General features: G+C 51.8%; 1 protein-coding gene across 2 annotated transcripts; it reads right to left on the reverse strand.

Moving 5' to 3' along the window:
* Nucleotides 1–4,095: 4,095 nt before the first annotated feature.
* On the reverse strand, nt 4,096–10,283 carry LOC119957397 (trans-Golgi network integral membrane protein 2-like). 2 transcript variants are annotated; one of them, XM_038785429.1, is made up of 5 exons: nt 9,961–10,280; nt 8,736–8,864; nt 8,002–8,672; nt 5,226–5,309; nt 4,096–5,087 (listed from the first exon to the last, which is right to left on the reverse strand). In XM_038785429.1, exons 1-5 carry the CDS (start codon nt 10,007–10,009, stop codon nt 5,082–5,084), a joined length of 939 nt encoding a protein of 312 aa, XP_038641357.1. In that variant the 5' UTR covers nt 10,010–10,280; the 3' UTR covers nt 4,096–5,081. The 2 variants fall into 2 exon arrangements, with proteins under 2 accessions (XP_038641357.1, XP_038641356.1); XM_038785428.1 differs by having other exon boundaries at nt 8,002–8,864; nt 9,961–10,283.
* Nucleotides 10,284–12,151: the final 1,868 nt, after the last annotated feature.

The raw sequence follows: 12,151 nt of genomic DNA on the forward strand, positions 1-12,151 counted from the left end.
TTTTGGACACTAAGGGGTAATTGATCATGGCCAATATACCTAACCTGTGGGCTGTGGGAGGAAACCCACGCAGACATGGGGGGGGGGGGGGCATACAGACTCCACACAGTCACCCAAAGCTGGAATTGAACCCGGGTCCCCGGCGCTGTGAGGCAGCAGTGCTGCGCTCAAGGCCACCATGGCTCCCAGTGTTGCCTGGAATTTATGCTCAAGTCTCTGAACAAGGGCTTAAAGCGACAATCTTTTGGCTATGATGCTGCCACTGAGAAATGGCCATCAGAAATGTTCCCCACGGTCGTCTATTGCAGAAAATACGGAGGCTGGGGATTGAGGGTGATTTAGAGATGTGGATCAGAAATTGGCTAGTTGAAAGAAGACAGAGAGTGGTAGTTGATGGGAAATGTTCAGAATGGAGTTCAGTTACGAGTGGCGTACCACAAGGATCTGTTCTGGGGCCGTTGTTGTTTGTCTTTTTATAAATGACCTAGAGGAGGGCGCAGAAGGATGGGTGAGTAAATTTGCAGACGACACTAAAGTCGGTGGAGTTGTAGACAGTGCGGAAGGATGTTGCAGGTTACAGAGGGACATAGATAAGCTGCAGAGCTGGGCTGAGAGGTGGCAAATGGAGTTTAATGTGGAGAAGTGTGAGGTGATTCACTTTGGAAAGAATAACAGAAATGCGGAATATTTGGCTAATGGTAAAATTCTTGGTAGTGCGGATGAGCAGAGGGATCTCGGTGTCCATGTACATAGATCCCTGAAAGTTGCCATCCAGGTTGATAGGGTTGTGAAGAAGGCCTATGGTGTGTTGGCCTTTATTGGTAGAGGGATTGAGTTCCGGAGCCATGAGGTCATGTTGCAGTTGTACAAAACTCTAGTACGGCCGCATTTGGAGTATTGCGTACAGTTCTGGTCGCCTCATTATAGGAAGGACGTGGAAGCTTTGGAACGGGTGCAGAGGAGATTTACCAGGATGTTGCCTGGTATGGAGGGAAAATCTTATGAGGAAAGGCTGATGGACTTGAGGTTGTTTTCGTTAGAGAGAAGAAGGTTAAGAGGTGACTTAATAGAGGCATACAAAATGATCAGAGGGTTAGATAGGGTGGACAGCGAGAGCCTTCTCCCGCGGATGGAGGTGGCTAGCACGAGGGGACATAGCCTTAAATTGAGGGGTAATAGATATAGGACAGAGGTCAGAGGTAGGTTTTTTACGCAAAGAGTGGTGAGGCCGTGGAATGCCCTACCTGCAACAGTAGTGAACTCACCAACATTGAGGGCATTTAAAAATTTATTGGATAAGCATATGGATGATAAGGGCATAGTGTAGGTTAGATGGCCGTTAGATTTTTTCCATGTCGGTGCAACATCGAGGGCCGAAGGGCCTGTACTGCGCTGTATCGTTCTATGTTCTAAGATGCCTGTGCACAGCCCTCACTGGGCCCCAATGAGCTGAGCTAGTGAGCTACCTGTCGCTTCAAAGAGCAACAAGTGTTTGGACTCTAAGATGTGTAGTCTCGCCTCCAGTGTCAGAGTTTATACAAAGATACTGCAACCTCGGCTGTTTATTTACAAGACCACAGTCCAGGCAGTGGAAGAAGATGACTGTAATCCTATTTACGTTTCTTTCTGGACTTGCTGCTCAATTAGGGAATTAGATTTTTCTGCAACTGCTTGGATCCGGGATCTGGCTGAGAGATTGCCTTCACAGAGAAGGGCTATAATTCTCTGGTCAGCCTTCTGTTTTATCCTCATAGCAGTAGTTTTGCTTCTGTATAATATTTTGTTGCAAATGAAACTTCTTTCTTGCGCCTGTCGAAAGCTGGTTGAGTGAGTGACATTTCCCTGACCGATCGGTTGACTTGAGGAAATGGATGGACAGCTGCCAGTGTCTGAGGCGGCAGGAGCTCACAGTTCAGGGCCAGCAGAGAAAGATACAAATCTCTATTTGGAAAAGACAACTCATTTATTGAATCACATTCCGTTCTTCCTGCTACACATCTTACACACTGTTCAGAAGAGGAAATCTTTACAAAAGCAATACCAAAATTATTGGAAATTGGTAATCAAAGAGAAATATTTGGTAGGTCAACAGCAAAGAATACCCACAGATTCTGCCTGATGTGCTGGTATTTCTGATCATTCAGATCTCCAGTCTTTTGCTTAATTCACTCTCTCTTCCAAGAACATCTGCCTTGAGGGAGTTCTGACCTCTTCTCTGACAGGAATTCCATTTTCCTCTTTTACCTTGTTCACCTTCGTTTCTTTCTATTTCCTTTTTGTCTTCGATCAAGTAGTTACCGAAACTGTCTATGCCAGTCTGCACGTTCTCACCGTGACTGCGTGGGTTTCCTCCGGTTTCCTCCCACAGTCCCGAAAGACGTGCTGTTAGATGAATTGGACATTCTGAATTCTCCCTCCGTGTACCCGAACAGTAGTCGGAAAGTGGCGACTTGGGGACTTTCATAGTAACTTCATTGCAGTGTTAATGTAAGCCTACTTGTGACAATTAAGATTATTATTGTTAAGGTGGCTCCTGCTCTTTTACTCCTTTTCGCTTCGTTTCAGGGGGTATTTTCATTTAAAAACCCACTTGTTTAGGTGGGCTTATTGGTGGAAGAAATGTCGGAGTCAGCCTCAAGGACTCCGGCCACTCCATTAATGGCCGAGATGCTTCCGAGCACCTTGACGACAGAATTTGACAAACGCTGACTGGTTCTGTTCGGGCGACCTCTGCAAATCGATGAAGAGGCCTTGTTCCCATCTGTTTGGCACTGGAGAGGACCAATAAAACGGTAAAGGCACATGGGGCCATGATACAGGAATGGAGGCCTCCCTGTCGAGAAATAGTGACCAGATTGTGTCTCTGGAAGTGGAGATGTCTCTGATGGCCGATGAGGGACAAAGTAAATGATTTGGAGAATCATTCCGGGAGGCAAAATATCCGAATTGTGGGGCTGCTAGAGGGGGTTGGGAGGCCCAACTCCCAGAGTATTTTGCAGAGATGGTAGGGGAGCGTTGACTCGCTCTTCTGCGCTGGACCCACCCCATTGGACACTTCGGGAAAGGCCACACCATCATGTTTTACCAGGATGTGGGATGGTGTTGTCGGTGGCATTCAACAAGGTCAAAGCTGCCCAATGTAAAAACAGAGTCTGGTTGGGGTGGTGCACTCAACTGGGCTAAGAGTGACTTTTGAGGAAAATACTTCTTAAAAATATTTTATTTTTTAAAATAAATTTAGAGTACACAATTCGTTTTTTCCAATTAAGGGGCAATTTTAGCGTGGCCAAGATTTAGGGACCTGTTTGTGGCAGGAAGGTTTGCCAGATTTAAGGAGCTGGAGGAGAAATTTCAACTCCCTGGTTCCAGTCTTTTCAGATACTTACAGGTTTGCAATGACATGGCTGTTGCCTCTTTCCCCTTGGCATCGCACTCATCGCTGTTGAAGCGGTTTTTGTCTTGCCAAGCCTCGATTTATTTTCTACACAAACGGCCAGATCCTATCAGCTCCGTTGAGTGAGGTGAGGGTGAAATGGGAGGGTGAGCTGGGTCCCATTCTGGGTGATGAGGTTTGGAGTGAGGTCCTTCACAGCGTCAACTCCACGTCTTCATGTGCTGGGCTAAGTCTGGTCCAATTCACGGTGATGCATCTGACTAAAGCGAGGATGATCAGATTCTTCTCTGGGGTGGAGGACACGGGTGAGCGTTGCTCTTGGGGGCCGGCTAACCCCACACGTGTGTTCTGGTTCTCCCCCAAGTTGGTCAGCTTTGGGCCTCTTTCTTCAACACTATGTCAGAGATACTGGATGTTGATTTGGATCCATGTCCACTGGTGGCCATTTTCGGGGAATCAGATTGACCGGGGCTGCAGACCGGCTGGCCTAACTGAGAATCCTGCTGGCGTGCCGCACCAGATAACAGAGAATCCGCCCCATATTTTTTTTAAAAGGAATTGCTTTGGATTTTTGTGAACTGTGTTTGATCCCAAGACAAATCCACTCTCAAACCTTCCCGGGTCAGAGTGTCTCAGTAAAGAATTTTTATGGTGCAATGTGGAAACAGGAACATTAAAGGAAGCAGCAGTCGAACCAGCAAGAGATTTAACAACCAGTGAGTTTAATTCTCTTTCGAATGATTACATGAGGGTGTGGCTTCAGGGGAGGCTCGCTCCACAGTGGACACAGACTCGGCACTTACCAACCCTTTGCTACAATAATTTACAGACCTTTTCAACCAAAAATACAAACAGAGAGAGACTGAGTGTTGGCCAAGTACACAGACCCATGTATGGCTGAACATGAGCGTAGTGCTTCCTTTCCTGGTCACTGTGAGATGTGCTGAAAAGCCCATTTTACTAACTGTTCAGCACCTCACTCAGCAAAGCCTTGATGGAACCTCCAACAGGACACTCCAAATCTTCCCAGGCAGACATCACACATCGTCCAGCTACTGGCCCCGTGACTGTGGGCAAAGTTGGGGAGCAGGGGCTTCCCTCAAAGTCGATTCAGATACGAAGAGACGATCCTGAAACCCAGTCCTTGGACCTACCCAGCCTAGAAACAACAGCAACTATTCCCAGTGTCATTGTCTCTCACTGGAACTGCAATCTCCAAGAAAGAGCCGTCCCACTCACCCACACCTCATCATCTCATCCCCGAATCATACTCTCTTATTAACCTCCAATCTCACCCCCCCCCCCCCGCTCCCCATACTCAATCCCTTATACATTCCAATGACCCCACTCCTCATCTCTACTTACCCACTACTCAAGCCCACCACCCACTCCAGCACATTGTGACTGAGCTCTGTATTATCAGATAGTTACAATTCACTTCTCAAGGACCCCAATCACACCCCCGACCCCACAGAAACATGATAGAGTGTCTTTGTACAAAGAAGGAAATATCATTCACACAAATGCTGATTGGAATCTGGAGAAATGATTCTGCATCAAGCTCTCTGCGGAACTGGCCCTGGGCAGGCTTTAAGAGTCTCATAGGTTAGAGAGGAAGGTAGGGGGGGGGGGGGGGGGGGGTTTAAAAGTGCTTCTGCATGAGGGTCCATCGGTGTTCAGAGGATCTTCACATCTGGAGAGACAAGGCAGAATAGAAAATCAAACTTGAGACTTGAGTGAGGGGCAAGGGAAAGGCAGAGGGAGAGGAATGGATAAGGGAAGGGGGTCAAGGACAGAGAGTGGGAGGCGAGGGGGTGGGAGAAGGAAATACCTTCTGGTCCAATCGCTGATAATCTGTTGACTTTGGCCGTCGATTGGCATTTGACCTCCGACCTTCAATAACAACAGCAATAATCTGCAACGGAAAAACAGCATTAAATATAATCCTGCTTCGGGATAAACCCAGCCCCAGGATAACTCTATTTTCTCCTGCACCCACAATGATACATGCTCCACTGTTCCTGGGGGTGGGTTGCGAAGGGGCTGGGATGACGTTGTTGGAGAGGGAACCTAATAGGATACCTCCAGTGAGCAACGAGACATTCAAATTAGGAGCAATAGTCGGCCCCTTGAATCTTTCCACTATCAGTAAGGTCACGGCTTTTAAAAAATTAATTTAGATTACCCAATTCTTTTTTTTCCAATTAAGGGGCAACTTAGCGTGGCCAATCCACCTACCCTGCACATCTTTGGGTTGTGGGGGCGAGACCCACGGAGACACGAGGAGAATGTGCAAACTCCACACGGACGGTGACCCAGAGCCGGGATTGAACCTGGGACCTCGGCACCATGAGGCAGCACTGCTAACCACTGCGCCACCGTGCCGCCCAGTATGATCATGGCTGATTTGATTGTACTTTCCTGTCTGTCCCCATAATCCTTATCAATCAAAACTGCTGTAACTCATATTCAATGATCCAGCCTCCACAACTCATGGGAAGAGAATTCCACAGGCGAGTGACCCTCTGACAGAGTAAATTCATCGTCAACGGCGCCTTAAATAGAAAATCCTTCATTTTTAAACCATGTCCTCTGGTTCCATATTTTCCACGAAGTGAACCATTCTCCCATCACCGACCCTATCACACCCCCTCACTACCTTCATGTTCCAGTATGGTCACCTTTCATTCTTTTCAACTCTGTACAGGCCCAACTTGCTCAACCTTTCCTCGTAAGACAAACCCTTTCATCCCAAAAATGGGCAGAGTGAACCTGATTTGAACTTCCATTGCAATTATATCCCACCTCCAGTAAGGTGACCAAAACTGCAGACAGTCCACCAGGTGTGGCCTCACCAACACCCTGTACAGTTAGAGCAAGACCTCCACTTTCATGCTTCATCCTTCTGGAAATAAAGGCCAACATTTTGTTTGCTGCCTTTGTTACTGAACACTGACCTATTGGAATACAGAAACCCGGTCAGCTACATCTGCCTGCATTGCAGCATTCTGCCATATAGAACATACAGGGCAGAAGGCGGCCATTTGGCCTATCGAGTCTGCACTGACCCACTTCAGCTCCCACTTCCACCCTATCTCTCAATGTAAATAATATTCTCATTTTCTATTATCCTGCCGATATGGACAATCTCACATTTTCACACATTACACTCCATCTGTCACTCTATCTATATCCCTTTGCAGACTCTTTGTCTCCTCCTCCCAACTTGCTTGCGTCATGTGAGAGTGCCTTTCAGAAATGGATGTTTGTTTACAGAATAACTGTAGTGGGTGTAAACCTTTCAGAAATGGGTGTTTATTACTGCAGTGATGTCAGAGTGTGGGTGGGCTTAGCTGTCTGTCAGCTTTTAGTTTCACATTGAGAAAAGCTTGGGTGTGTCTGTGTTTTTTTTGGTTTTCTTTCAGTGTTGGAGCTGCAGCCAATCACAGGGGGTGTAATGTTGATCTCTCTGCCATGTAAAGACGATCTCATTTTCATTTGGTGAATTCAGAGTGATAACTGTTCTCAGTAGTGAATTTAAACCTGATGTGCTTCTGTTAAAAGTTTTTTTTAATGTCTTATGGATGTTAAAAGGGAAGTTTAAGGATTACTTAGTGTTGTATTCTTTGGGGGGTGTATTTGAATTGATGGTTGCTAAGATGTTCACTGTATGTTTTAAAAAGATTGACTGAGTTTATAGAACAAACATTGTTTTGCTTTAAAAAAATACTGTTAGCTGTCTGCTGCACCACACCTGTAGAGTGGGCCATGTGCTCTCCATACCACAATCTAGTAAAAGTCGTGGGTCAGAACTCTAAACCCTGGCCCATAACATTTGCCCACCTATCTTTGTGTCATCAGCAAATCTGAACTGCAATCAAAGAACAAAGGAGGTTACAGCTCAGGAACAGGCCCTTCGGCCCATCAAACCAGCACCGATCCAGATTCCTTATTTAGACCCACTACTTAGTGCCTAAACGATCTGTGTCCCTCTATTCCCCGCCTGTTCATGTGTCTATCAAGATACAACTTAAACATTGCTATCGTGGTATCCTTGGAAATCCAAGCACATGACATCTACGGGTTTCCATTAATCCACCTTGACAGTTACATCCCCAAAGAACTAGCAGAAAATTATGAAACACTATTTCTCTTTCCCAAAACCATGTTTTTTAAAATATAAATTTAGAGTACCCAATTTTTTTTTTCCCAATTAAGGGGCAATTCAGCGTGGCCAATCCACCTACCCGGCACATCTTTGGGTTGTGGGGGCGAAACCCACGCAGACACGGGGAGAATGTGCAAACTCCACATGGACAATGACCCAGAGCGGTGATTCAAACCCAGGTCCTCAGCGCCGCAGTCCCAGTGCTAACCACTGCGCCACATGCCCACCCCCCTCACAAAACCATGTTGACTCTGCCTGCTTGTAGTATCATTTTCTAGATGTTCTGCTACTATCTCTTTAATAAAGAATTCTGGAATTTTTCCTATGACTGGTCTGTGGTTTCCTGCTTTCTTTCTCCCTTTTTGAATAGATGTGTTACTCTTTGCAACTTTCTCATTTCTCAGAGCAATCGCACGGCTCAGTCACGCATCCCTCTCACCTTGCGCTTGTTGTGATAGGCGATGTACAGGACTGCAACAATTACTGCTGTGGTCACCAGATATGCAAAGAAATGGCTGCTCTCCGGTTCGTCTCTGGGCACTGATTCAGCACCAATGTCTGTCCCTGCTCCATCCTTCACCAATCCACCATTGGAAGTGGCACTGTCACCAGCCTCCTTGACATTCTTATCTCCAACTGTTTCTGGTGTCTCATCATCCTCTCCTTCATCAGCACCACCCTCCTTGCCATCTCCCTCATTGTCCTTCTTGCTCTGCCCACTTTCTGACTTCTTGTCCTCAGTAATTGTTGGGTGCTCACTGCCTCTCTCATTCACTGCATTTTTATCACCAGTTTGATCACCAGTCTCAACATTGTGGATTCCACTGTCGACGGCCACAGTCTTGTTCTCGTTGCTGGTCCTCGTCCTGCTCTCCACCTTACCTATGCTGACAGCCTGGTTATTGCCATTGGCTTCTCCCTTGGTGCTGTTTTGAGCCTTGTTCTCATTCTCGCCATCACCTGCGGCCTTGTCCCTGCCATCACCTGCGTTCTTGCCCCCTTCACCTGCGTTCTTGCCCCCTTCCCCTGTGTTCTTGCCGTCTTCACCTGTGTTCTTGCCCCCTTCACCTGTGTTCTTGCCCCCTTCACCTATGTTCTTGCCCCCTTCACCTGCGTTCTTGCCTCCTTCACCTGCGTTCTTGCCCCCTTCACCTGCGTTCTTGCCCCCTTCACCTACGTTCTTGCCTCCACCATCCCCTGCAACCTTTCCCCCTCCATCACCCACGGTGTTGCCCCCTTGTCCAGATTCTGCAGCATGATTACTGGGTGGAGCAGAGTTGGGTTTGCTGCTTGATACTGCATCTGAGAAGCAAAGAAGCAGAAAATTAAAAATTAGCTACAGCAAGGATCGGAGTCTGCACATTCTCCAGGGGCTCCGGAGTCCTCCCACAGCCCAAAGAAGCGCAGGTTAGGTGGATTGGCCGGGATAAATCGCCCCTTGTTTGGAAAAGTAAATAATGGGGTGTTTTAAAAGTACAGAGAGGGATGTGTGATTGGGGAGGGTTGGGGCGTTTCCGGGTTCCTGGGCCCAGGATAATCAGCCAGGGCCTGGGGGAGGGGGGGTCACTCAGTCCCGGCCTGGGGGAGGGGGGGTCACTCAGTCCCGGCCTGGGGGAGGGGGGGTCACTCAGTCCCGGCCTGGGGGAGGGGGGGTCACTCAGTCCCGGCCTGGGGGAGGGGGGGTCACTCAGTCCCGGCCTGGGGGAGGGGGGGTCACTCAGTCCCGGCCTGGGGGAGGGGGGGTCACTCAGTCCCGGCCTGGGGGAGGGGGGGTCACTCAGTCCCGGCCTGGGGGAGGGGGGGTCACTCAGTCCCGGCCTGGGGGAGGGGGGGTCACTCAGTCCCGGCCTGGGGGAGGGGGGGTCACTCAGTCCCGGCCTGGGGGAGGGGGGGTCACTCAGTCCCGGCCTGGGGGAGGGGGGGTCACTCAGTCCCGGCCTGGGGGAGGGGGGGTCACTCAGTCCCGGCCTGGGGGAGGGGGGGTCACTCAGTCCCGGCCTGGGGGAGGGGGGGTCACTCAGTCCCGGCCTGGGGGAGGGGGTCACTCAGTCCCGGCCTGGGGGAGGGGGGGTCACTCAGTCCCGGCCTGGGGGAGGGGGGGTCACTCAGTCCCGGCCTGGGGGAGGGGGGGTCACTCAGTCCCGGCCTGGGGGAGGGGGTCACTCAGTCCCGGCCTGGGGGAGGGGGTCACTCAGTCCCGGCCTGGGGGAGGGGGGGTCACTCAGTCCCGGCCTGGGGGAGGGGGGGGTCACTCAGTCCTGGCCTGGGGGAGGGGGTCACTCAGTCCCGGCCTGGGGGGGGGGGGGTCACTCAGTCCCGGCCTGGGGGAGGGGGTCACTCAGTCCCGGCCTGGGGGAGGGGGTCACTCAGTCCCGGCCTGGGGGAGGGGGTCACTCACCGGCCCAAAGCCACAGGAGCAGCGACAACAACAACAACCTGGGCCTCATCCCGGCGGCACAGCAACTCCCGGAGCGGATCCGGCGCAGCAACTCCCGGACCGGATCCGGCGCAGCAACTCCCGGACCGGATCCGGCACAGCAACTCCCGGACCGGATCCGGCACAGCAACTCCCGGAGCGGGTCAGAGAAAAAACACGGAGCCTCCAAAGATCAAACCCTGAGCGGGCCAACCACAAAACCCGGAGTGGGTCAGAGACAAAACCCTGACGAATGGTGTGACAGCCACCATCTTTTTCAGGGGCTAATTTCAGGCAGCTGAGTCAGTGAGGGGCAGGTGGCCGGAAATAAGCTAATTGAGGGGCGAACGTCAGGAAGTGAAGTCAGTGAGGGGCAGGTGGCCGGAAATGAGCCCACTGAGCGGCAAATGATAGAAAGTGACGTCAGTGAGGGGCGGTTGCCGGAAATTGATTCTCTGAGGGGCAAGTGACAGGAAGTGATGTCAGTGAGGGGCAGGTTGCCGGAAACTGATGCTCTGAGGGGCAAGTGACAGGAAGTGATCACAGTAAGAAGTCTAACAACACCAGGTTAAAGTCCAACAGGTTTGTTTCAAACACGAGCTTTCGGAGCACTGCTCCTTCCTCAAGTGAAACCCGAAAGTGCTCCGAAAGCTCGTGTTTGAAACAAACCTGTTGGACTTTAACCTGGTGTTGTTAGACTTCTTACTGTTATCACCCCAGTCCAACGCCGGCATCGCCACATCACAGGAAGTGATGTCAGTGAGGCAGCTGACCGAAAGTTAGTTAACTGAGGGGCCGATAACAGGAAGTGAAGTCAGTGAGGGGCAGGCGGCCGGAAATGAGCTCTCTGAGAGGCAAATGACAGAAAATAAGTCAGTGAGGGGCAGGTGGCCGGAAATTGATTCCCTGCGGGGCAATAGACAGGAAGTGATGTCAGTGACGGCAGGTGACCGGTAGTTCGTTAACTGACGGCCCGATGACAGGAAATGACGTCCGTGAGGGGCAGGTGGCCGGAAATTGATTCCCTGCGGGGCAATAGATAGGAAGTGATGTCAGAGATAGCAGGTGACCGGAAGTTAGTTAACTGAGGGGCCGATGACAGGAAGAGATGTCAGTGAGGGGCAGGCGGCCGGAAATGAACTCTCTGAGGTGAAAGAGAAATGCTGGAAAATCTCAGCATCTCTGGCAGCGTCTGTAGGGAGAGGCAGGGCCAACTCGGAGGTGAAGCTTTCCCTCGGTTTGGCGCCGGAATGGAAAGGCAGTGAGTGCGGGCGGCGGAAATTTGTCATTTTGTAAAATTTGCGGAGAGAAAAACGGAGTTTTACCAAAACTGAGGAAATGTGAGAGTTTTAAAGAGAATTTCATAGAATTTACAGTGCAGAAGGAGGCCATTCGGCCCATCGAGTCTGCACCGGCTCCTGGAAAGAGCACCCTACCCAAGGTCAACACCTCCACCCTATCCCCATAACCCAGTAACCCCACCCAGCACTAAGGGCAATTTATCGTGGCCAATCCACCTAACCTGCACGTCTTTGGAATGGGCCAATGGAGGAGGCGGCGCTGGGCCCTCAGCCTGAGCCGACCTGGGGCCCTCTGCCTGATCCGACCCGGGGCCCTCCGCCTGATCCGACCCGGGGCCCTCCACCCGAGACGTAGGCCCCTAAACCATGGCCGACGGGCCCTCCGCCCGAGCCGACCCGGGGCCCTCCACCCGAGACGTAGGCCCCTAAACCATGGCCGACGGGCCCTCCGCCCGAGCCGACCCGGGGCCCTCCGCCCGAGCCGACCCGGGGCCCTCCGCCCGAGCCGACCCGGGGCCCTCTGCCCGAGCCGACCCGGGGCCCTCTGCCCGAGCCGACCCGGGGCCCTCCGCCCGAGCCGACCCGGGGCCCTCTGCCCGAGCCGACCCGGGGCCCTCTGCCCGAGCCGACCCGGGGCCCTCTGCCCGAGCCGACCCGGGGCCCTCTGCCCGAGCCGACCCGGGGCCCTCTGCCCGAGCCGACCCGGGGCCCTCTGCCCGAGCCGACCCGGGACCCTCTGCCCGAGCCGACCCGGGGCCCTCTGCCCGAGCCGACCCGGGGCCCTCTGCCCGAGCCGACCCGGGGCCCTCCACCGAGACGCAGGCCCCTAAACCCGAGCGGACCCGGGGCCCCTAAACCCGAGCGGACCCGGG

This window comes from Scyliorhinus canicula, chromosome 26 (genome assembly GCF_902713615.1).
Source record: "Scyliorhinus canicula chromosome 26, sScyCan1.1, whole genome shotgun sequence".
Taxonomy (NCBI): Eukaryota; Metazoa; Chordata; class Chondrichthyes; order Carcharhiniformes; family Scyliorhinidae; genus Scyliorhinus; species Scyliorhinus canicula.

What these genes read in the sequence shown, in the direction of transcription:
- LOC119957397 (XM_038785428.1), bottom strand. Translation starts at nt 10,009, where the DNA reads ATGAGGCCCAGGTTGTTGTTGTTGTCGCTGCTCCTGTGGCTTTGGGCC. An exon ending in GCTCCTGTGGCTTTGGGCCG is followed by an intron (nt 8,865 to 9,960) that starts GTGAGTGACCCC and finishes TTTGCTTCTCAG; the next exon opens with ATGCAGTATCAAGCAGCAAA. An exon ending in CCTATCACAACAAGCGCAAG is followed by an intron (nt 5,310 to 8,001) that starts GTGAGAGGGATG and finishes TTTCCGTTGCAG; the next exon opens with ATTATTGCTGTTGTTATTGA.